Source organism: Macaca fascicularis, chromosome 15 (genome assembly GCF_037993035.2).
Source record: "Macaca fascicularis isolate 582-1 chromosome 15, T2T-MFA8v1.1".
In the NCBI taxonomy this organism is placed as follows: Eukaryota; Metazoa; Chordata; class Mammalia; order Primates; family Cercopithecidae; genus Macaca; species Macaca fascicularis.
The window spans coordinates 41,767,702-41,792,341 of record NC_088389.1 but is presented as its reverse complement, the minus strand read 5'-3'; the positions used below and the strand labels follow the sequence as shown (position 1 = coordinate 41,792,341).

The window sequence follows — 24,640 nt, the reverse complement described above, 5'->3', positions numbered from 1 at the left end:
CCATTCTTCCCATGTTACCTTGAAAACGTTATCTTGTCTTCGACCAAATCAGTCTGTCTCTCCCTATGATCATTGCCCTACCCGAGGCCCCCTTCAGCTCCTGATTAGGCTTTTACAAGAGAACACTTATAAAATGAACAGGTTGCTGGTTCATTTTTTTGCTTGCCCCAATCTACCTGCCCATAGGTGAGAGCAAGCATCCTAAAGTGCAGACACCTTTTGTTGCTCTCCAATTGAGAGTGTCAGGTGGCTCCATGTTGCCCTTGAGATAAATTCAAATTCCTTACTGTGGCATTCAAGGCCTTGCACGATCTGAGCCCAGGATTTGCTTTTTGTTTTTGTTTTTGTTTTTGTTTTGTTTTGTTTCGTTTTGTTTTTGACAGATTCTCGCTTTATCGCCAGGCCAGAGTGCAGTGGCGCTATCTCAGCTCACTGCAACCTCCGCCTCCTGGGTTCAAGCGATTCTCCTGCCTCAGCCTCCCGAGTAGCTGGGATTACAGGCATGCGCCACCACAACCAGCTAATTTTTGTATTTTTAGTAGAGATGGAGTCTCACCATGTTGGCCAGGATGGTCTCCATCTCTTGACCTTGTGACCCACCCACCTCGGCCAGGATTTGCATTTTATACTCCAACGCCGTCTTGTACTTTATACCTCCGACCTTGTTTCTGGCCTCACCTCATTTGCTCACAGAGTCCCCCTGCTGGAATATGCTCCCCACCATCCGTTCCTTCTCTGAGAGATAAAACCCAGGTGTTGCATCCTAAGGGAAACCTCAAATCTGGGTAAGATTGGAGTGGAGGTCCCTCTTCTGTGCTCCCACAGTATCTTGTACCTCAGATCAGAATCCTGTGCAGTCATCATTTACATATCTCCCCCCTCTCACTAGGACCTGAGTTCTTGGAGCGCTGAGACCTGCTTTAATTCATCTGATTTCCCAGCAGTTAGTCCAGGGACTGAAAAATAATTTGCAGTTCAGTAAATATAGGATAAATGAGTAAAAGGAGGATGTATTTCTTAAGAGACAGTTTGATTTTTCAGGCAAGAAAGTGTAGTTGAGCCTTGCTGGTCTTTAGAGTCAGACAATCCTGTCTGAATCGGAGACTTTCCCCCTTAGCTGTCATCTCGGGCAAGTTATCTCGGGTCAGGTGGCTCGGGGTGGTGGTTTCATGCTCAGATCCCAGAACTGGGCTGCTTGTATCCAAATCCTAGTTCCGCCACAAAAGGGGTGGGGGCTTCTTTAAAACGTTAATTTTACTATATCGATAGACTGCAAAGGTAGAAAGTACCTTATCTTAGCCAGCAGTACTTTTTTGAGGCTTCTTTTACTAAGTAGAGACCGGCTCAAACGCTGCCTTTCCTTCTCTATCTCTGTTACTGACAGAGGTCATTACTCTTCGGTAAGGTCCAAAGGCTTTAGAATTTTAGAAGAATGGGTGGGTGGAACCAGTGATTTTGGTGGTATTTGGATCACCCCATAAGACTCTCGGATGGCCCCAAATTGAGCTGCTTTTTAATACCAAATCTCAGTCTGCGGCTTGCTTCCATTTGGGGAGAAAGCCTAATTAACTCGTAGCTGGAAAGAACTGCAGGTCTGCCACCCCCCAGGCAGAGAATTCAAAAGGAAGTGGATAGCTGTGTAAATAACACTGCTTTAAGGGGCATTTAAGCCAATGCTCTTTGTTAAGGAAATTGATGGCTTTGTAAGTACTGCGTCTGAAGGGAGTACTTGAGCTGAAGGTCCCCATCTCGCCTCGTAAATTTCCTAATGGACTGTGGGCCTGGAGGCTGGGCCCAGCGTGTTCAATCACTTGCCAACAAAAACTCGGATTTCACTCTAAAAAAATTAAAAACGTTTAACCAAAACATAAGTTATTGAGCCTGTGCAGTTTAACTGTGGCACAAGGTAGCAGAGACAGATTACTTCCTTTAAGGAAAGGGAAACTCCTGATCTTTTACTTTTAAAAAAATTGTTTTTTAAATGCTGGATGTGGTGCTCCGTGCTTTCTCAACAGCTTCTCATTTTTTTCTGTCCTCAAAACAGTTGGGAAGATAGTCATTATTTTACCAATTTGCCAAAAAGGAAACTGGGATTCAGTGCTAAAGTGTGCTGGCCATTGACACCAGCTAATTAGTGGAAAGCCAGGTCGTGATCACAGTTCCATCAGGCCCCTGAGCCCCCAAGTAATACCAAATCATAGGGCATCCCAGAGAGAATCAGATCAACCCATCTCATCAGATTCTCCTGAATATCCACGTCCATACAAAATAGATTAACTGGACAGCATGGGAATGACTTACCCTATTGAAACCTCAATTTCATTGTCTGTAAAATGGGGATAATAATAGTACCAAACAACACGGGGCTCTTCTAGAATTGAATGCATTATGTATTTGAAACATTTAGCACAATGCCCAGCATGAAGAAAGTTATCCAGTTATTCATTTCACAAATACACTAAATACAATTTTAGTTGGGGAAGTGGATGATGCTATAGGAAGATCTAGCGAGGGGCCATTAGCCCTTCTTGGGGTGGATTTCCAGACAGGTTTTTGAGAGGTTAAACTATGAATAAAGGACAAATGGGGACTAGCCATAGAAAAGGCAGCTCTGGGGATTTGAAGAAAGCTTCTGCAAAGGTGGGGAGGTGAGAGGGAACATGGTCCACTTGGGGCAACGACAATTTGTGCCCGGAGCTTAGACTAGAGTGCGTTCGAGAAGAGAGAAGCTTGAAGAATCAGGCAGGGACCTTGTACACCTTGTCAGTCATCATCAAGCTTCTGTCAGGAAAAGTTGAATGAATAACTCAGTATGTTCTAAGGCAACCACTTTCAATTTTAGACCAACTGGACTTTGTTAGAAGAGTTTTCCACTGTGTCCTTCCTGATACTTCTTTTCTTCAGGTTAAACATCTTCATACCTATATGATTATCGCTCAGGGTTGGTGCCTATCCAGGGTCCTGTTCTTTGACCATATCCTACCACATCAGTGGCCCAGAATTGGCCTCTTCAGCCATGACTGGTCCAGCTAGGACTGGAGACAACTTCTCTGGCCTCTAGCTTGGAATCTATAGCCAGTGACTCAATCGGCGGTCTCATGCTTTTTTTGGGCAAACACATCCTTCATTTGGTGGAAACTGACTTCAGAGTGACCACTGCTTCTTGGAACTTTTTGTGAACATGAATAGTTATGATTACTCTTACCATCTCTGATCAAAAAGGGCAATGGTTTTGACTGATATTTTCAAATGTTCCCAGTTAAGTCTTAAGATATAGGACCAGGCCGGGCGCAATGGCTCATGCCTATAATCCCAGCACTCTGAGAGGCTGAGGTGGGCAGATCACGAGGTCAGGAGTTTAAGACCAGTCTGACCAACACGGTGAAACCCTGTCTCTACTAAAAATACAAAAATTAGCCGGGCATGGTGGTGTGTGCCTGTAATCCCAGCTACTTGGGAGGCTGAGACAAGAAAATCGCTTGAACCCCAGAGGCAAAGGTTGCAGTGAGCTGAGATTATGCCACTGCACTCCAGCCCGGTGGCAGAGCCAGACTCCGTGTCAAAAAAAAAAAAAAAAAGGCCGGGCGCAGTGGCCCAGCCCTTTGGGAGGCCGAGGCGGGTGGATCACGAGGTCAGGAGATCGAGACCACCCTGGCTAACACAGTGAAACCCCGTCTCTACTAAAAATAATTAAAAAAAAAAAACTAGCCGGGCGTGGTGGCGGGCGCCTGTAGTCCCAGCTACTCGGGAGGCAGAGGCAGGAGAATGGCGCGAACCTGGGAGGCGGAGCTTGCAGTGAGCCGAGATCGCGTCACTGCACTCCAGCCTGGGCGGCAGAGCGAGACTCCGTCTCAAAAAAAAAAAAGAGAAACGATTTAGGATCAATTTATTTCTGTCTCTCTCCTTCCTTCCTTCCTTCCCTCCTTCCTTCCTTCCCTCCCTCCCTCCCTCCCTCCTTCCTTCCTTGCTTCTTCACTCCCTCCCTCCCTTCCTTCTCTCCCTACTTTCCCTCCTCTTATTGAGAGACTGGAAAGACATATACACATCTTGTTAAAGAAGAAAATTAGAGTTAAGCAATACAAATCAGAGCATGTAGATTTAAGTTATTATAGCATTTTATTCTAAGGGCTGAAGAGTAACCCATTAATTACATAAGAGAAAGAAAACTTACCCAAGAGCAATCCTGTGCACCCTCTCTTTTCTGTTCTTTAGAGGACTGCAGCGTGTCTCATCAGCTTGGAGAAGACACTGTGGCTTGAATGGCTCATCTTTTTAGACTTATCTAAACCATACAGCAGGAGAATGGTCTCTGAGGTGAACCAAACCAGTCAGAGCTCAAGGGGAGAGGGATCCATTTTAACACTCTGGTTTCTGCATGGGAACCCTACCAAGAACATAGCATGCTGCAGTCACCTTAGTCACAACCAGCTATGCCAGATTGGGGTAACTGGCTTGGTTTTCATGTTGTGCCTGACTCATCCTCGAGTCCTTGGCCCACTGGTAGACATAGCATCCACTTGTCCAAGCTTCCTTCTTTGCTGGAATCTTATGCATGCCTTATCAGAATGATGGGCTGCTTGTTTTACTGGATTGCAGAACAGATATGCAGATAGATAGATAGATAGATAGATAGATAGATAGACTTTCATTTGCATGCCTTGTTTTACTTAATGCTTACAAACATGCATTTCTCACGGAGCAATTTTTATTTGACATTGAATAGTCCCAATATTTGTATGATAAGCCTTAATCAACCAGTCAGAACCCTTGACCTCTAACGATTATGCAGCATTCAGTGAGTTTCTTAATCTTTCTAAGTTTCAGTTGCCACTTTTACACAGAGAAGCATAGAAACTAGAATCATACAGAATGTCTAGAGAACCTTGCAATGTTAAACCATTCATTTGTTCAGCAAATATTTCTGATTATCTTCAACGTACTAGTGTCTGAATGCAACAATGCACACAACAGCCTATGTTTCTGCTCTCACGGAGTTGCCATTCTGTTTTAGAGAGAATAAAATTATCAAGTAAACATTTGAAGAAGTTAGATCACGCTATGAAGGGAATAAAATAGACTAGTGGTATAGATATTGTAGTGAAGGTGAAAACTATTTTTTGATAGTGTGTTTAGAAAAGTCCTCACTGAGAAGGTAATGGTTGAGCTAAAACCTAAACAAAAAATTAGAAAAGCCATTTGATAATTGGGGACATGAGTTCTGGATTGTATCTGCAAAAGTAAAATGTGAAAACAACACTATTTATAGTTTTTATGTTTGAGTAGTTTTTAGTTTTCATAGCATTATTTTACTTTATCTTTTCACCCACTTTTGAAAACGGGTAGGAAAAGTAATACTGTCATTTTTTTAATAAGCAAAAAGAATCAGATGCAGAATGATGATGTATGTTACTGGTACCATGAAAGTAAGTTAGCAACAGAGTTGAGGCACACACTTTTAACTTCTGGCCCTTTATTCCATCTGCTTTTCGTTATAGTTCTCTGCGTGTTTTTCGGAATGGGTTCATCATCTACACCCTTCTCGATCTTCATTTTGCTGATCATGTTTCTCCATCTTTTTTTTTTTTCCATGTTTTCCCTCTTAACTGAATAACTGATTTAGTGATCAAAGGGGAAAATGTCAAGAACTAAATATATTTTAGAGTGACACAGCTAAAAGGGATCACAAAGCTACTTAATTTAACTATTATTCTATACAAGGGGAAACAGCAGCCCAGAGAGGGAAAGTGACTTGTCCAAAGTCATAGGGTTGATCACGGTACCTATTCTAATCTCCAGTTCCCTTGACTCCCTGCCCATTACTGTAGCAGGCTGCAGGATTTGAGAAAGTGTCCCATTTGATTCTCTCTCTCCCTTTCTTTCTTCCTTCTCTCTCTGTCTTTTTTTAAATATGGAGATACAATCACACTAAAACTGCTGAAACTCCCTTTGTAGTTTGCCATCTTTTATTACCCTCTTTCTTTGCCACTTTTCGCACGCTCTCTGCATATCAGTGTTTTGGATTGTTTTTTTCCATTTATTAGCTTATATTATCCAGACCAAATTTCATTTCGTTATTTCCTGCCCGTACTTTTATAGACCTTTGGGTCCTAGGTATTGCTCTTCCTTCTGTTTGTTGTTAGAATGCCGGCCTATCTCTTGGCTGCTATATAATTCATGTAGCACTGGATTTTACCCCCCTTTCATATCTTGAGATATCATTGAAACCCGAAAGAGAACTGGCTGAAAGTCATTTAGGGCTTTGAACATTCTGCTCTGTTGGCTGCATTGTCATTTATAAGGATTACTATCTTTGCTTACAATCTTTTTAAGCCATTCAAATTACTATACTAAATTCAAGGTGATGTAAATGCATCTTCAAGTTCCAATTCATAAGACTGTCAAGTCTCTTTATTAAATTTTAGTCTAATATGTGCTACCTTTCCTATCCAGATATTCCATTTCTTTTCAAATTCAGTTAGGATAGAAAATAAAACAATATTTGAGACAGATGGTGAAGCATGATGTCTCATAGGAAAAAAAATACATTGTGAGACAATTTGTGTAGAATTGAATTTTCCCCCTAATATGTGCTTGGATTTATGCTCTGAACTCTTTCTAATTAATATTTTCATAAAAATTTTTACATAATACTACTAAAGCAGATTGAAATCAGGTTTGAGACATCTTCAGAATCATTGATAACAGAGATTCTAAAGCTCCAAAAGAACTTTGTTAATTCATCATTTACTGAGTACCTGCTATGAGACTGACACGATCCTAAGTATTCGGGATATTAATTAAAGTAAGACAAGGGCCAGAAATATCTGAGAATTCAAGAGCTGCACAAAATCATTCATTCATTTATTCACTTATTCATGTATTTTTAAACATGACATAATATAGCCAGGTATATTGCTTTTTTTGAGACAGAGTCTCGCTCTGTCAGCCAGGCTGGAGTGCAGTGACCGGATCTCAGCTCACTGCAAGCTCCGCTTTCCGGGTTTACGCCATTCTCCTGCCTCAGCCTCTTGAGTAGCTGGGACTACAGGCGCCCGCCACCTCGCCCGGCTAGTTTTTTGTATATTTTAGTAGAGACGGGGTTTCACCGTGTTAGCCAGGATGGTCTCCATCTCCTGACCTCGTGATCCGTCCGTCTCGGCCTCCCAAAGTGCTGGGATTACAGGCTTGAGCCACCGCGCCTGGCCAGCCAGGTAGTTTTCTTGATCCTAATGGAAAAGATGCACTTTGAAACATCTTCTATAAAACTTGTGTTGGTTGTATGGGAGCAGGGAACAATACTAAATAAATTTATTTTTTATTTTTTATTTTATTTTATTTATTTTAAATAAAATAAAAAATTATTTAAGATAGTGAATACTACTATAAAGGAAATAAAACAATATGGTATGCTAATTTGCATTGGGGATGGAGAATTAGAATGTGAGCTAACTGCTTGTTGTTTGAGAAAGTAATATTTGAAATGACTGCTAAATAATGAAGAGGTCATGAGATAAGCCAGGAAAGAGATATTCCAGAAAATGTGAACATCAAGTTCAGGTTCTTGGTTGCTTATTTAAGGAAGAGACACTTGTGTGGATAGATGTCTGTCTGGATGAGTGAATGAATGAATGAATGAATGAATGAATGAATGAATGAATGCATGCATGCATGCATGCATGAATGGAAGGTCATGAGCAAGGAGACAATAACAGGAGATGGAGGGATAAAGCAGGGGCTTGTAGGCCTGGATACAGACTTTGAACTCTTCCACATGAGATGATAAGCCATTGAGGAGTTTTAGATGAGGGGCATGGAGTGGTGCAGTTTATGTTTTTAGAAGAGCACTATAGCTATGTTCTGAAGGAGGGATAGCTGGGAAACAAATGGTTGAGAAAAGAGAAGCAGATAGGCTAGTTAGGTGAGAATTGCAGTAGTGATGTTGGCTTGAACTAAGGTGGTAGTGATAGAACAAAGTAGATCTATTTGAAATGTCCCAGGGAAAAGCAGCCTATGAGGTGTACTGATGGAGTTTGTGTGGTGTTAAAGGGTGAGCTGAAAAAAAACAGGACAGGTGACTGGGAAGGTTTCGGTTTGGTCATTGTTAAGCTATGGTGTTGTCATTTACTAAGGTGGAGAAAAAGGGAATGTGGGGAGAAATCAGGATGTTTGTTTGAGATACGTTTTTTGATGTCTTTTGATGATTTTTTGATGCCTTTAAATAGGTAGATATTTAGTAGGGATATAATTTTAGGCAGTTGGGATTCAGAGAAGAGGTCATATCTAAGGCTATAAATGTTTCAGTCATTGGCACATAGAGGTTTTAAAATTTTTATTTAGAAACTGAGACAGGATAAGAAACTGTAGGTAGAAAAGAAAAAGGGGTCCCCATCTAACCCTGAAGTCTGGCAACATTTCATGTAGAGTTAGGGAAGGAGAAGACCTCAAATGAGTCTGTGGGGGAGGAGCCCAGACGACTAGGATGACATGATGTCATGGAAGTCAAGAGAGGGAGGACTGCAAAAAGAAAGAAGGGGGCTTCTTCTTTATATGCTTCAAGGCAGTCTAGCAAGATGAGGATTTTTACATTATGCTCAACTTTAGCAACTTTTAGGTTGATGGTGACCTTAATGAGATTAATTTTGGTGGAGTGGTGAGTATAGAAGCTAGACTGCAGCGAACCAATGGGTGAAGTGTAGGAGACAAAGTGGATAACACTGGTTTAGAAGACGCAATAAATTTTACTGTGAATCATAAAAAGAGAAATGTGGGGTAAGAGAAATAGTATTTAGAAGATGTATAACAGAATGAAAGGAGATTTACATTTTTGTTAATTTAAAAACTTTGTATATTTCAAGAGTTTTTAAATTTTTAGATCTTTAGATGGGCTATATTCTATTTTGCTGATTTGGGAGACTAATGATGTAGGAAATAAAGGGAAATGGTTTGTGCCAAACAAGTAGTGATGTGGAAAAGTGAGAGATATCATAGAGCCGAAGTTGCTAGAATTAAATCTTAATGGAAGACTCAAAGGCAGGACCAGCCTTTCAGGCTAAGGAAGTAAGGGCAGATGCTCTGAGATGTGAGTTCTGGGAAAGAACTGGATGTATTTGATGGTGGAGGTGTGGTTGGAACTAAGAATGAGTATGAAAGTTGGAGCTAGAATACAAAAGGACTTGAAAGCTAGTTGGGGAAGTTAAAATTTTGTAGGAGTCTATTAAGTATTTCAAACAGGCTGGGCATGGTGGCTCACACCTGTAGTCCCAGCACTTTGGGAGGCCAAGGCAGGTGGATCACCTGAGGTCAGGAGTTGGAGACTAGCCTGACCAACATGGAGAAACCCTGTCTATTAAAAATACAAAAAAAAATAGCAGGCTTGGTGGTGCATTCCTGTAATCCCAGCTACTCAGGAGGCTGAGGCAGGAGAATCAGTTGAACCCGCGGAGGTTGCGGTGAGCCAAGATTGCGCCATTGCACTTCAGCCTGGGCAACAAGAGCAAAACTCTGTCTCAAAAAAAAAAAAAGTATTTCAAACACGAAAATATTCATAGTTTAGATAAATCATTCATGGATTCATAGGCTGTTTTGTAAGAAGGTAAGGAAGATGCAAAACCAGTTTTGAGTGTGTAAGGGCTAAGTAGACAGAATATGAGGCTGTGCTACAGGTGCTTTCCTTGATGGGCCTGAGTGTAGAGTTAGTGTGATAATGTGACTACTTCCAGGGATGATCTTCTTTTCCAGTGCCTTCAGTTTGGTGGAGGATGCTTGATTCTCACAGTGAAACACAGGGAGGAATTTCTGGCCATATGAATATGTGGCCAACCTTTGAAGGAACCAGAAACCAACTTAAGCTCCTCAGATTCAGTAGACCTAATCAGCATCTGAAGCTTGTTAGCACATTCATCGTTCTTTAGGAGCCCTCACTACCCTGTCTTTTGTACTCTGAGCTGATCTGGATGAGGAGGTTAAGAACAAACCCTGGTTTGAATAGAATTAAATGAGGTCAGCAATGTGGGTTTGACACGAAGCCTTTGAAAGATAGGCTATATAAAGTCAAGATATTTCTGTCCCAGAGGACACATGTGCCAATATATAGCACCTCCCAGCCCCACCCAAGCTTCCCCTTTGTAAACCTTCAGCAGGTAAGCACTCCTGCTCCCCCTGTTCCAAGAAACTAATGTTTAAGTACAAAGATCGCGCTTGTTGTGTGCGGGGGTTTTTCTTTTTGTTGCTGTTTGGAAGAATTGTGATGTGGCATAAAGACTGTTGTTATTGAACCCATTTCTAAATAAACAGCTGAACTTAAAATATTCTACTTTTTTTCTGGCCTTTAAAGGCCTTTTTGAGAAGTAATCGTTGGACTAAAAGAGAATATCATAATGTCAATCACTGTTTTATTATCTAGAAATAGACACTAATTTCTCAAAAGCTGTCCTATCTTTATTTGCAGGAAATTTAGAAAGACAGGTAAATCCACTCATCCTTTGGAAGGAGGTTCATTTCAGAAGAGTGCACTTTCAAACTCTTTGCTTTCTCCTTAAGCTCTAAATTAGTGACTAAGAACCTTCATCTCCCCATCTACAGGTAGTTTTGTGTATGTTTGGTTTTCTTTTTGGCTCATCAATGGGCTGGAAGATTAGTAAACTCAATAGCTTCCCAGACTAGTTATATTTAGCCTATACCAGTGAATGTTACAAAAAGTGAAATCAGAGATTTCCAAAAGTAATATTGAGACTCACTTAAGGGTAACCAACTATTTTGCTCCCAGAATTATATATTGAAAATTGGGCCAGGCATGGTGGCTCATGCCTATAATCCCAGCATTTTGGGAGGCTGAGAGGGGTGGATCACCTGAGGTCAGGAGTTCAAGACCAGCCTGACCAACATGGTGAAACCATGTTTCTACTAAAAGTACAAAAATTAGCCAGACGTGGTGGCGGGTGCATGTAATCCCAGCTACTCAGGAGGCTGAGACAGGAGAAATGCTAGAAGCCGGGAGGAAGAGGTTGCAGTGAGCCGAGATCATGCCATTGTATTCCAGCCTGGGAGACAGAGCGAGACTGAAGAAAGAAAGAAAGAGAGCGAGAGAAAGAAAGAAAAGAAATTGGGTCTGATGAGGTGGCATGGTGCAGTGAATTACAAATTGTAACACAAATTTATATTTGACATGTATTATAAATTCAAGATCCATCAGTCTAGTCTTATCTGTACTGGAAATTCTCTCTAACAGCTTCAGAAAATCACTTCAACCTTATGAACCTCAGCTTTCCCATAAGTAAAATGAAATAATTGCTTTCAACTTCATGATCATCATCATCATCGGCCACTTATTGACCACCTGTTACATACTAAGGACTTTACTTGCATTTACTACTAGTTGTGAGTTCACAAAAGAAGAAGTGGTGGCTATTTTATTTATTACTCTGTGCTTATAGTTTATCATTGTACCTGGCCTATAGAAACAACTAAGTACATATTTTTGGTTGTTATATACTTGCCTTTAATATTCAGTGACTTGAGCTTCATAAACATTCAATCCTTCAACCATTATTCAGATGAGGAAACCAAGGCTTAGCAATTCTATGCAATTTGTTCAAATAAGTAGAAACTGGCATGTGTGCTAAGAAAAATCAATTATAACACCTCATTGCCTCTAACAGTGTAAAAGTTATGAGTACAAAATAACTTTCTCATTTAGAAAAATTTTCAAAGTCTCCTGATTCCTAAGGGATAATTTCAATTTCTTTAACATGGCATCGCAATCCTTTTTGTATCTAGCTTCAGATCAGTTTCTCAATGTATTAGTTCCAGGTTTTACTGCATTCCCTTACTAAGTATTGGTCAAAGTTTATCCTTTACTCAGACCCCTCTCTTTGCATGCTCAAATTATTTATATCCTCTATGATGTTTCCCTCAAATTATTTTGTCAAGGAAACCTTCTCTCATTTTCCCAAGAAGTACTGATAGGAGAAAGTCCTGTCCTGATTCATCAATGTATTTCCAGCACCAGCATGACAACAAGTAGATGTTAGTATATTGATTAAATGAATTTATAACCTTCTCCAGTTCTCATCTAATGATTAGGAGATATTTTAGCTGGGTATTGCAATAGCCCTCACTCCTAAAATCTCCAGAAAGCTTTGGTAGCTGTTATGTGTTGCTCACTCATTGCTGAAATAATAAAAAAATGAATGACTGGGTTCTTAGTGTTAGCTGGGCATCTCAGAAATATTTGAGAAGCAATCCCTTGGGGTTTAATTTTGAAAACTGCAATCCCAAGGTTTGAGAAAATTTTATAGTGAAGCTGATGAATCTTTTAGGAAAAGTATGACATACCCTATAAGAAGGTGCCTCTGTTTTGATGAAATCTGGTTTGTAGTACTATCATGGTATGGTTGGTAATAGCATTACAAAAAAGTACACAAACACCTAATTAGTTTAGACTATGTATAATTTGGTAACAAATGAACTCTAAGATAAATCCATTGTTAGCTTTCATTTGTCATTCATCCAGTCATATATTCCTCAATCACTGGCTTGGTGTCCCCTTTACTCTGAGCACTGTTATGGGTTGGAAATACTACTGTGAAGGACTCCACAATTCTGTTCGCAGAGATCTTGTCTGCCTGATAAGGAAACAGACCCACAGATAGATAGTAAGGAAACTGTATTGGAAGAAATCTGGGAACTGTGAGAACACAGGAATGACACTCAGCGAGGGTGGGAGTCAGGAAAAAGGGATGAAGAATAGAGAAGACTTGCAAAAGAGATACTCTAGATGAACCTTGAAGAACCAGTGGGAGTTAGCAAAGTGAAAAATGGAAAGCACATTTCAGGCAGAGAAAAATAACCTTTGTAAGGGCATGGAGAAATGAAACAGAATTGTTGGTGTAGAATGTTTATGAAGAGGTCAGTTTGTGGATGATCTTGTATGCCAAGCTAAGGAAAATGATCTTTTTAAAAATTATTTTTATTTATTTTTATTTATTTATTTATTTAGAGACGGAGTCTTGCTCTGTCGCGCAGGCTGGAGTGCAGTGGCGTGATGTCAACTCACCGCAACCACCGCCTACCGTATTCAACCGATTCTCTTGCCTCAGCCTCCCACGTAGCTGGGATTACAGGCACACACCACCATGCCTGGCTAATTTTTGTATTTTTTGTAGACACAGGGTTTCACCATGTTAGCCAGGCTGGTCTCTAACTCCTGACCTCAGATGATCCGCCCACCTCAGCCTACCAAAGTGCTGGGATTACAGGCATGAGCCACCATGGCCGGTGGAAAATGATTCTCTGTAAGTAGTGAGGATCTATCAAAGGAGGAGCATGGTAAGATTCATATGTCAGGTAGAAGAGTTATAGCCAAAATACCTTAAATTATCCCACTATCTTGGAGAATATACATTATCTCAGGCCTTGTTTGAAGAACACATTGGCTTCAGTTAGCTTTTACAGTGACCAATAACTTATGACTATCTGTTCAACATTTTGAAACTGATGAGAGTCAATGTGAAGGCAAGTTTCTTTGTGAAAATTATCCCTGATATCTTGTACTGAGAAGACACGAATAATTTAATAAACATTCAATCTTCCAATATAAATAAAAATAGGGTTAGATTATGTTCTCTATAAGGGTAAGATCTAGTCTCTAAAATGACTTAATTTCCTTAGCAAAAAACCTCTCAGAATGACAGAAATTGGGGTTAGATTTTAGTTCTTCTAAAGGCTAATTTCTTCCTAATTATGTTTAAGACCACAATAAATTTGTCTGCTAGGTCAGCAGAACCTGAGAATGGTTCCTCCCTTCTCCAGCTCTGACTTCTTTAGCCTCTTTAGTTATTTTTGTCACGTATTCACCTGAGTGATTCCAGTGATGTCATAAATTCCCAAAGTTTCTAATCCAGCTAAGTTAATTATTGTCCACCAGTTGTATTGAAATCATTCCAGTATAAGTCAGTATATTATTTTCTTTAGGTTGTTACCTTTTTCTTTTGTTCGTTTACTTGCTTCCTTGACATTTATATTGAAAATAGCTCATGCATCCTCTTTGATCATTTCTATCCTTCAAGATGCCTTAGGGTCTGGGGCTGGGTAGAGAAAAGTAGAATCTCTAATTAAGCAGACTTCTTCTCCAACTCCAACCTCATTAGCATCATTATTAAGAATAGACCCTTTGTCTTTAAGACCAGTATTATTTTTCCATCTCAGTCTGTTATGCTATTTGATCATCCTCAGAACCTTGTTGAGAAAGTCTAAAATGTAATTTTGTTTTCATTTTATATATGGGGAAACTGAGGCATAGGGAGGTGAAATACCGTGTCCAAGATTAACCAATAATCAGAGATAGATCAGGAGCTTGAATCCAGGGTTTCCGACTTCAAGGATAGGAACTCTTAACAATAGCGCTAACCTGAGCCTTTGCTTATACTTCAAGGTAAACTAATCTCATTTTCCTAAGATTTGGTCTTCCAAGCTTTCAAATGAGAATAACAATCTCTGTGTATCTTAAATAGTGTCCTGCAGACGTGCCTCAGAAACTCAGGGACATGGCATTTCACCTTGATGCCCCAGACAAATGAAAATAAAAGTCAACTGGTGGCAGTATCATCTATGTCTGTTCACTTACAGAAAGTCCATCTGCCTCAGGCTTTTGAAGCTGAACTCTTTTCTTCCAAAAGGAAAAGAAAGTTTCTGGCATATGAAATCTCAACTGGGGAAGACAGACTTTGCTAATGGCACCCCACCCACATCAAGTCTCCTAGCTGGATAGAGCAGATTTCTAAATGTGTCACCACACGAAAGGGAATGAACCTGAAGTGAGGAATTCCCTGATGTGAGGGGAAGATGGCGTGGGATGGAGAAATCAGAGTGCCCAGTGCAATCCCACTATCAGCTAGTCACCACCTGGCTTACAGCTCCATTTCCTTCACCCTAAGGCGCAGTCTAAAGAAAACAGTCAAAGAGTGCAGAGTTTAAACTATATTTGGATGAGAGTATATACATCGGGGATGCCACATTTTGGTCATTTATTCGTTCATTCAACAAATATTTATTGAAAGTGTATTATGTTTTCAGAATGTATATGTGTATAAAAGTGTGTGCATGTGCACATGCATGTGTATATCTGTGTAAAATTTTCATAGTACCCCTCACAATGAAATGTACTGTATTATTATCAATGCCACCTAGCTACTACATGGAAGTTATTTGACCTTGGTATTGACTTCAGACTCTTTTCACTACAACTTGCTTAGTAACAAGCAGAAAGTATTTAAGGAGCACCAAGTAAATTGATGTAATGAAAACAAGACCAGTTTGTTTTAATGTTTTGTTGTTGCTGTCTTTGTTTTTTCTGGCTGCACATTTGTATTCCATTCCTCACTCTGTTCTCTTCTGTGCTTGGGGCAAAGGGAGTAGAGAGGGAGAGAGAATTCCCCAGACACGGGCTGGCAGATGTAGCTGAAGGGCCCCCGGGACACTAGTAGCAACAGAAACTGAATAGCTGTGTCCAAGGATGTTATTTTAAAAAGGGACTCACAATAGCTTTGTCAGCAGAATCTTGGAAAGAAACTGCACCTTCTCTCTTTCTTTCTCTCTCTCTCCCTTGTTTTCTTTTTAACTCCATCTTTGTTTTCTGTCTTTTAACTCTTCCTCTACCTCTCCATATATAATCTGTCTACTTATCGACCTGCCTACATACCTGTTTACCTACCTATGTCTGTTTCTACCTTTCCTCCATCCTCAGGTTCTGCTGACCTAGCAGACAAATTTATTGTGGTCTTAAACATAATCAGGAAGAAATTAGCCTTTAGAAGAACTAAAATCTAACCCCAATTTCTGTCATTCTGAGAGGTTTTTTGCTAAGGAAATTAAGTCATTTTAGAGACTAGATCTTACCCTTATAGAGAATATGATCTAACCCTATTTTTATTTATATTGGAGGAAAAGATAGTGATACCAAGAGTTAGGCACCCCTATGATCTTATTTCCAAGAGGCTGTTTTCGTCATTCTGTAGCTATGGCATGTAGGGGGAGGATTTCTCTGCTAGGTATAAAAAGGCCAGTCTTCTACTTCTTGCTCTGCTACCACCTGTCTCTGTGACCTGGAAGCAGATGCCTTCCTCCTCGAGCTCACAGTTTTCCATTAGATAAAATGGATGAAGGGGCCAGCATTGTACCCACAGTCATCTGAAATCACTGCAACAATGCTGGGTAAACATCATTACCTCCATTTTTTTTCAGATGATGAAAATGAAGTTCAGAGAGGTTAGGTTATTTTATTTATGTCATCTTTGTAGTGCTTATAGGAAGCAGAATTCAGATTTGTACCTACTTCTGCCTGATGTGAAAACCCTTGCTCTTTTCAGTTCTCTGTATTGAGTTTCTGAAGAGTGTACTCTGGATTTATGGCTGGTCACTCTTGGATTGGGCCTAGGTTATATGGTATGTAGAGAGGCCACATTCACAAGAGGTTGGAGCTACTGAGAAGTGCTGAGCCTATATTCTTTCTAGGGTTGAACTGCCATGAATGCTACTGGTCACTTATAACTAATTGATTTATTCTGTTTCTTTTACTCGTTCTTTCTTTCTTTTTCTTTTTTATTTTTTGTTTGTTTGTTTGAGACAGGGTCTTTCTCTGTCACCCAGGCTGGAGTGCAGTGGTGTGATCACTGTTCACTGCTGCCCTGATCTACTGGGCTCAATAAATCCTCTCACCTCAGCCTCCTGAGTAGTTGAAACTACAGGTGTGCACCACTATGCCCAGCTAACTTTTGTATGTTTTGGAGAGACAGGGTATCATCATGTTGCTCAGGCTCATCAGATTGTTCAAGCAATCTACCTGTCTTGGCTCTCCCCAAAATGCTGGGATTACAGGCATGAGCCACTGTGCCCGGCCCTATTTGGGCTCCTTTGATAGTATTTCACTAGGTAAACTGTCACCAGAAATAAACAAGGGATTTTGCAACTTGGAAGAAGTTCAGCATTCTGCTGCCCCTGAATCCAATGACTTCTTTTCAGATACTCAAGGTCATAGAAATCTGTCTTGTTTCTCCTTGGTGGGGGCTCTTTCTAGCTAGGGGAAAGTTGCTTGAAAATGTTTCAAGTGAGCACTGATTTCACAAGCTGATTTAATTCCTCCATTAGAAGAAAATCGACCCCTTAAAAGAAGAGTATTTTTTTCTCTCTCTCTCAGTGATTATTGTAGGATGTACAAAGCACATTTATGTTCATTTCCTATTAGAGTTCTATGGTTATCCTGAGAGATTATCCTGGTTGGGACTATAATTTCTACCTTATAGATTGGGGACAGGGGGCAGAGGCCAAGAAGTAAGTGAAGCCAGTTGTGCAAAGTTACACAGCTAATATAAGGGACAGAAACCAAACCCTGGTGTTTGGCCCTAAATTCAGTGCCCTCTCCAGAGCTCCACTCTATTATTTTGTGGAAGAATGTTCTAAATCAAGCAGAAGCCTTAGGGTGACCATATATCCTGATTTGTCTGAGAGATTCAGATTTTCCCAGGATGTGTTCCTTTTGTTTGGACATAATTTTTAATAGCACCACTATCATTTTCAAAGTGCTCTAGTTTGGATGATAAATTATATAGTAACCCTAAGACACTGGCTAGCAACTATATTTCAAGTAGCTCAGAATCTTTCAGAAGTCCTGCAACATGTAGACTTAATAGCAGCACAGTGTGATAAGTGTTAAGATAGAAATCTTTATAAAATAGGCACCCACACAGGAGGTGGTATTTAGCTTTGCCTAGAAAAGTTGGGAAAATAGCACAGAAGAGCTGGTGCTAGAATTAGTAAAAAGGTGGACAAGGTGATCTCTTTTGGATGGCCACATTGAGGTTTTTCCTTGTATTGTTCTGTGTTGAAATATCAAGAAACATGCATAGGTCATACCTACTTAGAAGGCATCCTACTGCTCGCTTTGTGCTTCTGTTATCCTTGTCCTTGCAGCTAAGTGAGAATCATTGCAACCGGCTACAGCTTTAAATCATTCCAAACAGAAGCCCTTGCTGTGGTTTAGATGACATGGGAGCTTGAGAATTCACTTGGTCTTTAACTGAAACTCCTAGGGTATCTGACCAGCCCTTGGAAGCCTATAGCATTAGACAGGAAGGGTTCTTGGCATCTCAATAGTGTAACCTCTTTCTCTGCTCTGATGGTTGAGCCCAGTGAGGCAAGGAGACTTGTTCAAATTAACAGAGCAATTTGGTTTCAGATCTGGAATTGAAGCAAGTGTCCCTTGTAAATCAGTTCATGTTTTAATGCAAAACTGAAATCCTCTTTGGAGTTAAATAACCCCCAGTTTGCATCTGTGAAATTCTGTTGTGTCAACTGCACTCAGAACTTGGAAAGTGAATGCCTGAGTTGGAGACCCAGATCAGGCATTAACATACTGTGTGATATTGGGCAAATGATTAAAGATGTATGGAATCTCAGTTTCCTCATCTGAAAGAATGATATCTTCCTCACAAAGTTTTTATGAGGAATATTTGGAGTAATGAAAGTGAAAGTGTTTGTGAACTTTTTATTACAGCGTAGACACACAACACAAGGTCTACCTTCTTTACATATTTTAAATGTACAGTCCAATATCGTTAACTATAAGCACACTATTTTACAGCAGATTCCTATAACTTTTTCATGTTGTGCAATTGAAACCATATACTCACTGAAAAGCAACTCTCCATTTCCTCCCCCTCCAAGACCCTGGAAACCACCATTTTACTTTCTACTTCTATGAGCTTCCCTACTTTAGATGCCACTTATACGTGGAATCATGCAGTATTTGTCCTTCTGCGACTGGATTATTTCCGTTAGCATGGTGACCTCAAGCTTCATCCATGTTGTTGCAGATGACAGATTTTCCCTCTTTTTTTAAAGACTGACTAATAGTCCATCGTGACTAATGATGATGGGCTTGACAGTGCCAATGGTTTTGGTGGTCTGATTCTACAGCTGCTGATGATAGCTGAGGCCAAAGAACAAATATTTATTTATTCTCTCCCTTTCTATGTCAATCTTCTGCAGATGAACCCAGCCGGTGCTATTTCCATGATGGTGATGGGGTATGTGAGGAGTTTGAACAAAAAACCAGCATTAAGGACTGTGGTGTCTACACGCCCCAGGGATTCCTGGATCAATGGGCATCCAATGCTTCAGTATCTCATCAAGACCAGCAGTGCCCAGGCTGGGTCATCATCGGACAGCCAGCAGCATCCCAGGTAAGATCCTAACCATGTGTGACATTTCCTGCAGACATTCAAAATCTCCGCTATGCCCCACAAGGCTACTCACCTCTAAGGCAGTGTCATTGGATGTGGCCACTGGAGCATATCTTTATTAAATGTACTGTTAGGGCTTCATGAATACCATTTGTAAAGGATTTGATCTGGAATTGTTAGGGCAGGGAACATTGTATGATGGGGTAATGACTTTCCTCCTATTTCCTTGCCTGTGATAACTAATATTTGGAGAAAGAACTCCATTTTGCATATACCATGTGTTTCAATGAGGTAAGAATGAATTTATATTAGAAGTCCCACTTTTTAGGGGGTGCCAACTGTGTACTCCCTGATTTAACAGTAATTCTACAGTAATTTGCTATGTGGCCTTAGACTAGTTCCCCCACCTCTCTGGGCCCTATTTTTCTCCCTCATCCTTAAAATACAGAGTAGTTGAGCTTGTTGATCTCCAAGGGCCTTCCCAATTCTAAGAAGCTGTGACTCATGCCTCAGTCCCCTAATGCACTATTTATGTGCCACAGTTCTTCTCCCGGGGACTGACAGCTTAGTCCAGGGAGTGAGAGTTTTGGGGCCACCAGTGCTTATATGATTCTAGAGATGGCCATGCTGTCCCGAGGGCCCCCTTTCCAATTATCCTGCCAAGGAAGCACCTGCCTTCCCCAAGACTCACATTTCTCAGGGGCATGACTCAGCGCTTCTGGTTGCCTGGCCTAGTGGCCTTTCAGAGACCAGCCTGCCTCCTGGCCTTGCAGATGAGCTGCTACTCCCAGACATTCCTTTCTAATACTGCTTTCTTGATTTAGGTTCAGTGGGGTAGGCCTGGCTTCTAGATGAAAGAAAGATATGACCTTCCTCTGGGGTCCAGTGAAGAATCACTGGGTGAGGTACAGAGTAGGACTACCTCATTTTTAGTTGTTGCATGTTTGATTATTATTGCAATGAATTGATTATTTCTTCATTCATTTTTTGTTTATGTTTACATTACTAAAGCCTTTATTCATTTGCATTTATTTTTGAATGCCCTCAGGAGAGTGGAAACAAATGGTAACATGGCATTTCCTGATGCTTAATATGTATAGTGCCAGCCTGCTGAATGAATGAATCAGTTCATGGATAGATGAATGGCTAGGGTTCATCCTCCCAGTGTGCCACCTCTGTGCTTGGTGGAATCATCTGTGTGGTTGCATTTATCATACTGAACTCTGAGGTATCTGTTTGTCTGTCTGGCTCCCCCATTAGGCTGCTGGTTCTTTGAGAACAAGTTTCAGTTTATTCATCTTTGTCCCCTCATCTTCAAGCACAGGCTAGATAGGCGCCCAGCAAATGTGTGTTTAATTGACTGTAGATACACACACATACACACACATACATCCCATTGCCACATGCAAATGAACGACACTGACAGAAAACACTCAAACATTTCCTCTCTATCACATAGAATGTCCTACTTCAGAAACAACAGGGCTGGGGCCAGCAAAAGAAACAGGAATTCCAAATTCAACACTAGCATCCAGTTCTTAGAAATGTTTTAAAAACAACCTTCAACCAAGAGAATTATTAACACACTCAGAACCTCCCATGAGCAAGAGTTGAGGTAGCAGCTGTGCTTAAAAATCACCCAAAGGTTATTGCGACTAATGTGAGAAAAGAAGAGAAAAAATTTTCCAGTCTTAGCATTTGAAAAGAAGCTTCATGGGGCAATTATTCCAATCTTGTAAGGAGGGGCTGTCAGGAATTACTGGTGATTATCTCTTCCTAAACAAAAATCCAATTTAAAAAATCATTATAAATACTAGCTCTTCGATCTACAAAGAGGAGATGAGGAAACAAAATCATCCTATTGAATTATTCATTGTAACCAATTTTATTTTAATGAAATCGACTAGGTTCCATTACTCTGGGCTTGGACATAATCTTTGTTACAAGGAGATTTCAGCTGTAACTAAATTTGCCATAATGAGATCAGCTCACTGGAGAATACAGGGTCAGGGGAGGGAATATGTGTGCAGGCTGGGTGCAGGGCCAGGCTGAGGGCAGCGGAACAAAAGTCTTCTGAATTCCTCATCTGAAAGCAAGTACCTAGAAGTCATTCGCACACACACACACCCTAACACCACCACACACAGGGGCACAGGCACACGCATACACATGTACATGGGCACACAGTCACACACACACAGACACACACACACACACACAGAGCCTGCATAATTAGAGGTAAGGGCTATTCCTGAAGTGCAAACGTACCTTCCTTCCAACAACAGAGAATGAGGAGGAAATATAATTGTGCCCTTCATTACCTTGTACAGTGATTAGAAGAGATTGGTGGTTAATTTTCACCCTGTCAGGGCTTCCAGTGAAGATGTTGATAGCTTGAGAGGAGGAGCTGGGAGGCTCTTAGAAGTCGGGCTTAGGAAAAAGATGGGAATTGTATCATGTGCTTCTCACTTCCCCCCAGATGCTCATACTCTTCCTCTTCTCTCTCCCTCTCTGTCTCTCTCACACACACACACAGACACACACACACAAACATACATACACAAATTTACACACAAAAAGGCCCTGTAGGAGCATGGGAATACCAAAGCAGATAGAAGAGAATAGCAGGAAGGAAATAGTAGTTATCAAGGTCCACCAGGCACTGGACACATGTATGCACATTACAGCCAATCTCCTTGTCATTCTTCGAGGTAGGAATTGTTGTCTACCTTGGAGAAACTGAGGAACACAGCGGCTTCACTATAAGTTACATAATCCATAAGGGAAGAATCTAGGATTAGAAGAATCTCATGGAAGATGAATGACAGTGGGCCCTTGGGAACATGAGGTCACATTCAAAAGTTGGAAGTGGCTGGATTCCTGGAAAACTTCACTTGAAAACAAGCAGAAAGACTCCTAGATGGATAGATCTCAGCGTTGAGTGTCACTCTGCAGACCTCATGAGGTACTTCAGTTCTCTTTGAGCAAACTTATAGTCACTGCCTCTACCTTCAAACTCAGGTTGTTCCCATTCCCTGACGAGGTGGCCGTGTTCCATGATGCCCTGGAATTCCTTAGGACACTCCATTAACTTAGGGAATGATGAAATAACCTAGTCGTTCCCATTTCCTCTTTACAATTCAGTTTGGTCCCACTTTCTATTTTTCCCTAATGCAATAAAAATGATAAACGCAGATGTTTATTGGAGTTATGTGCCTAGTTCTGTGCTAGAGCCTCTTGAAGATACCAAAGAACTGAAATACCCAGCCTCTGACCTAGTCACTGTACAAGAGTTAGGAGTGAGAATTCTATCAAAGGCACATTCTTATCACAATAAGTCTGCAGGATCTCTATGACTACTACAAAGAAACAGCATGCATTGTACTATATGGCTTGAGAATATTGAATAAAACTTCAGTTTTGATGTTGTAAAAGTCTGCCATATCTAATGGTTTCCAGTGTTTCTCGTTCATTCTTTTCAAACAAGATTCCCAAATTTGGTTAAGGCAAAGCTAACCCTGAACATTGAGTCTCATATCCAAACCTTATCAGAAGTATCAAAACTTCCTGGTTGTGCAAATTGGGTTGAATATCCTATAATAAGAGACATTCTTTGGATATTTTGGCCATGCACCTTCTTGGCCCAGCTGGAATTAAGAAGTTCCTGAGACAGAAAAAAAATGGAAATTAACCGAAAAAATCAAGTTATCTCTCTTCTGGGAACCTTAGAACCTGGTTTGGTTTAAGTGCTTGCAAAGATCTCTTATTGTTCTTATTTTGTCTCCATGTTTCACATTTCTCTAATGCTTTACACAAAAGGCTGCCAAAATGAGATGTTGATATTCCTTCCTTTTACCCCTACCCCCAGCATTTCTACCAAAGTCTGTTTCCTCCTATCCAAACATTTCCTCCTTTGCAGCGGCCTGAGTAGGAAATGGAAATATTAAGACTATCTGGAATTTACAGTGCTCTCTTAAGGGATTACAGACCTTCAGTCAACCAACCAATTTATTTGGTTAATCCTTTGAGGGTAAAACTTAGACTAAGCATTTCGAGGGCAGTAGTTTGAGGGCCAAAGTAAAGAAAACTTTTCAAAGAATGAGAACTATCCACAGTGGGATGGAGTGCCTTGTGATATAAGAAGTTCCCCATTATAAGACATTCAGTCTGGGCAGCTGACTGAACAGAAGATTACTGTACTAGAAGGCAGGTGAGACCTAGGTATGCCTCTTTTCTTTGTAATTTATTCTCTGACTTTATGTCCCATTAACCCACAATTGGGTATATTAGTCCTTGACCACTTCATTTTGAATTGCTATTATTATTCCTTGGCCCATTCATAATACTTCATGCCTCTACTAGAATACAAACCAGGCTGGGCACAGTGGCTCACGCCTGTAATCCCAGTGCTTTGGGAGGCTGAGGCTGGCAGATCACCTGAGGTCAGGAGTTCGAGGCCAGCCAACACGGTGAGACCTCATCTCTACTAAAAACACAAAATTTAGTCGGTTGTGGTGGCAGGCACCTGTAATCCCAGCTGCTTGGGAAGCTGAGGCAGGAGAATTGCTTGAACCTGGGAGGTGGAGATTGCAGTGAGCTGAGACAGTGCCATTGCATTCCAGCCTAGGTGACAAGAGGGAAATTCCATCTCAAAATCAATCAATCAATCAATCAATCAATAAAATGCAAACCATACTACGCCTTGCGAGATAACAATTTATGTATTAATTTATTTATTCACTTGATTGAACAGAAATATGTTTGAGTCCTGCACTAATGAATGTGAGAGAGAGCACATCCGTTAATGAGGTGAAGTAGAAATCATGCAGATCTGGCTCTGCTCTCTTAAATTCCGTTCTGACATGGAAACCCTGAGTAAGTTACTCTTCTGGGAATCTTAGTGTCCTATAGAAAATGAGAATGATAACATCTACCTGGTAGAAATTAAGATGAATGATATCTACCTGGTAGAAATGAAGGAAGCAGAGAAAACACTCTGGGCTCGGTTTGTTCACTTGATGGGAAGTACAAATGTTAATTCCCTGTCTTATTCGTGTCAGGTTTCCTTCTTTGCACTCCCCCCAAAGCTGGCTGTAGGGACCCACACAGAACAGAAGCTCAGTCAAGATTTTGTTGAATTAAACATTGTTGCATCAGCAAATGTTTGCTACATACTCAGAACTGCAGCAGGCACTTTGAGAAGGTTCAAAGAAGTACTGGTTCTTTTTCTGCCTTCATAAAGCTTACCATGTCATCAGAAGGGTGTTTTCAACTAGAAATAGTAGCCAAAGACCCAAGAGTGTAAGATTTAGAGGGAGTTTCCCCGAGGAAGAAACCACACTGCTATCAGCTTACTCAGCCAGTAGGGATTAGAGCCAGTGTGTAAGACAGAAAAGTCCTTTGCC

At 40.7% G+C, this 24,640-nt stretch overlaps 1 protein-coding gene across 2 annotated transcripts in view; it reads left to right on the top strand.

Moving 5' to 3' along the window:
• The window catches only part of PAPPA (pappalysin 1), a 246,711-nt gene that overhangs the window by 129,894 nt on the left and 92,177 nt on the right, over positions 1-24,640 (top strand). For both annotated transcript variants that reach the window (XM_015436678.4, XM_074016697.1), the window contains one exon: positions 19,042-19,235. In XM_015436678.4, coding sequence (XP_015292164.2) covers positions 19,042-19,235 — 194 coding nt within the window. The remainder of the gene's footprint in view (positions 1-19,041; positions 19,236-24,640) is intronic.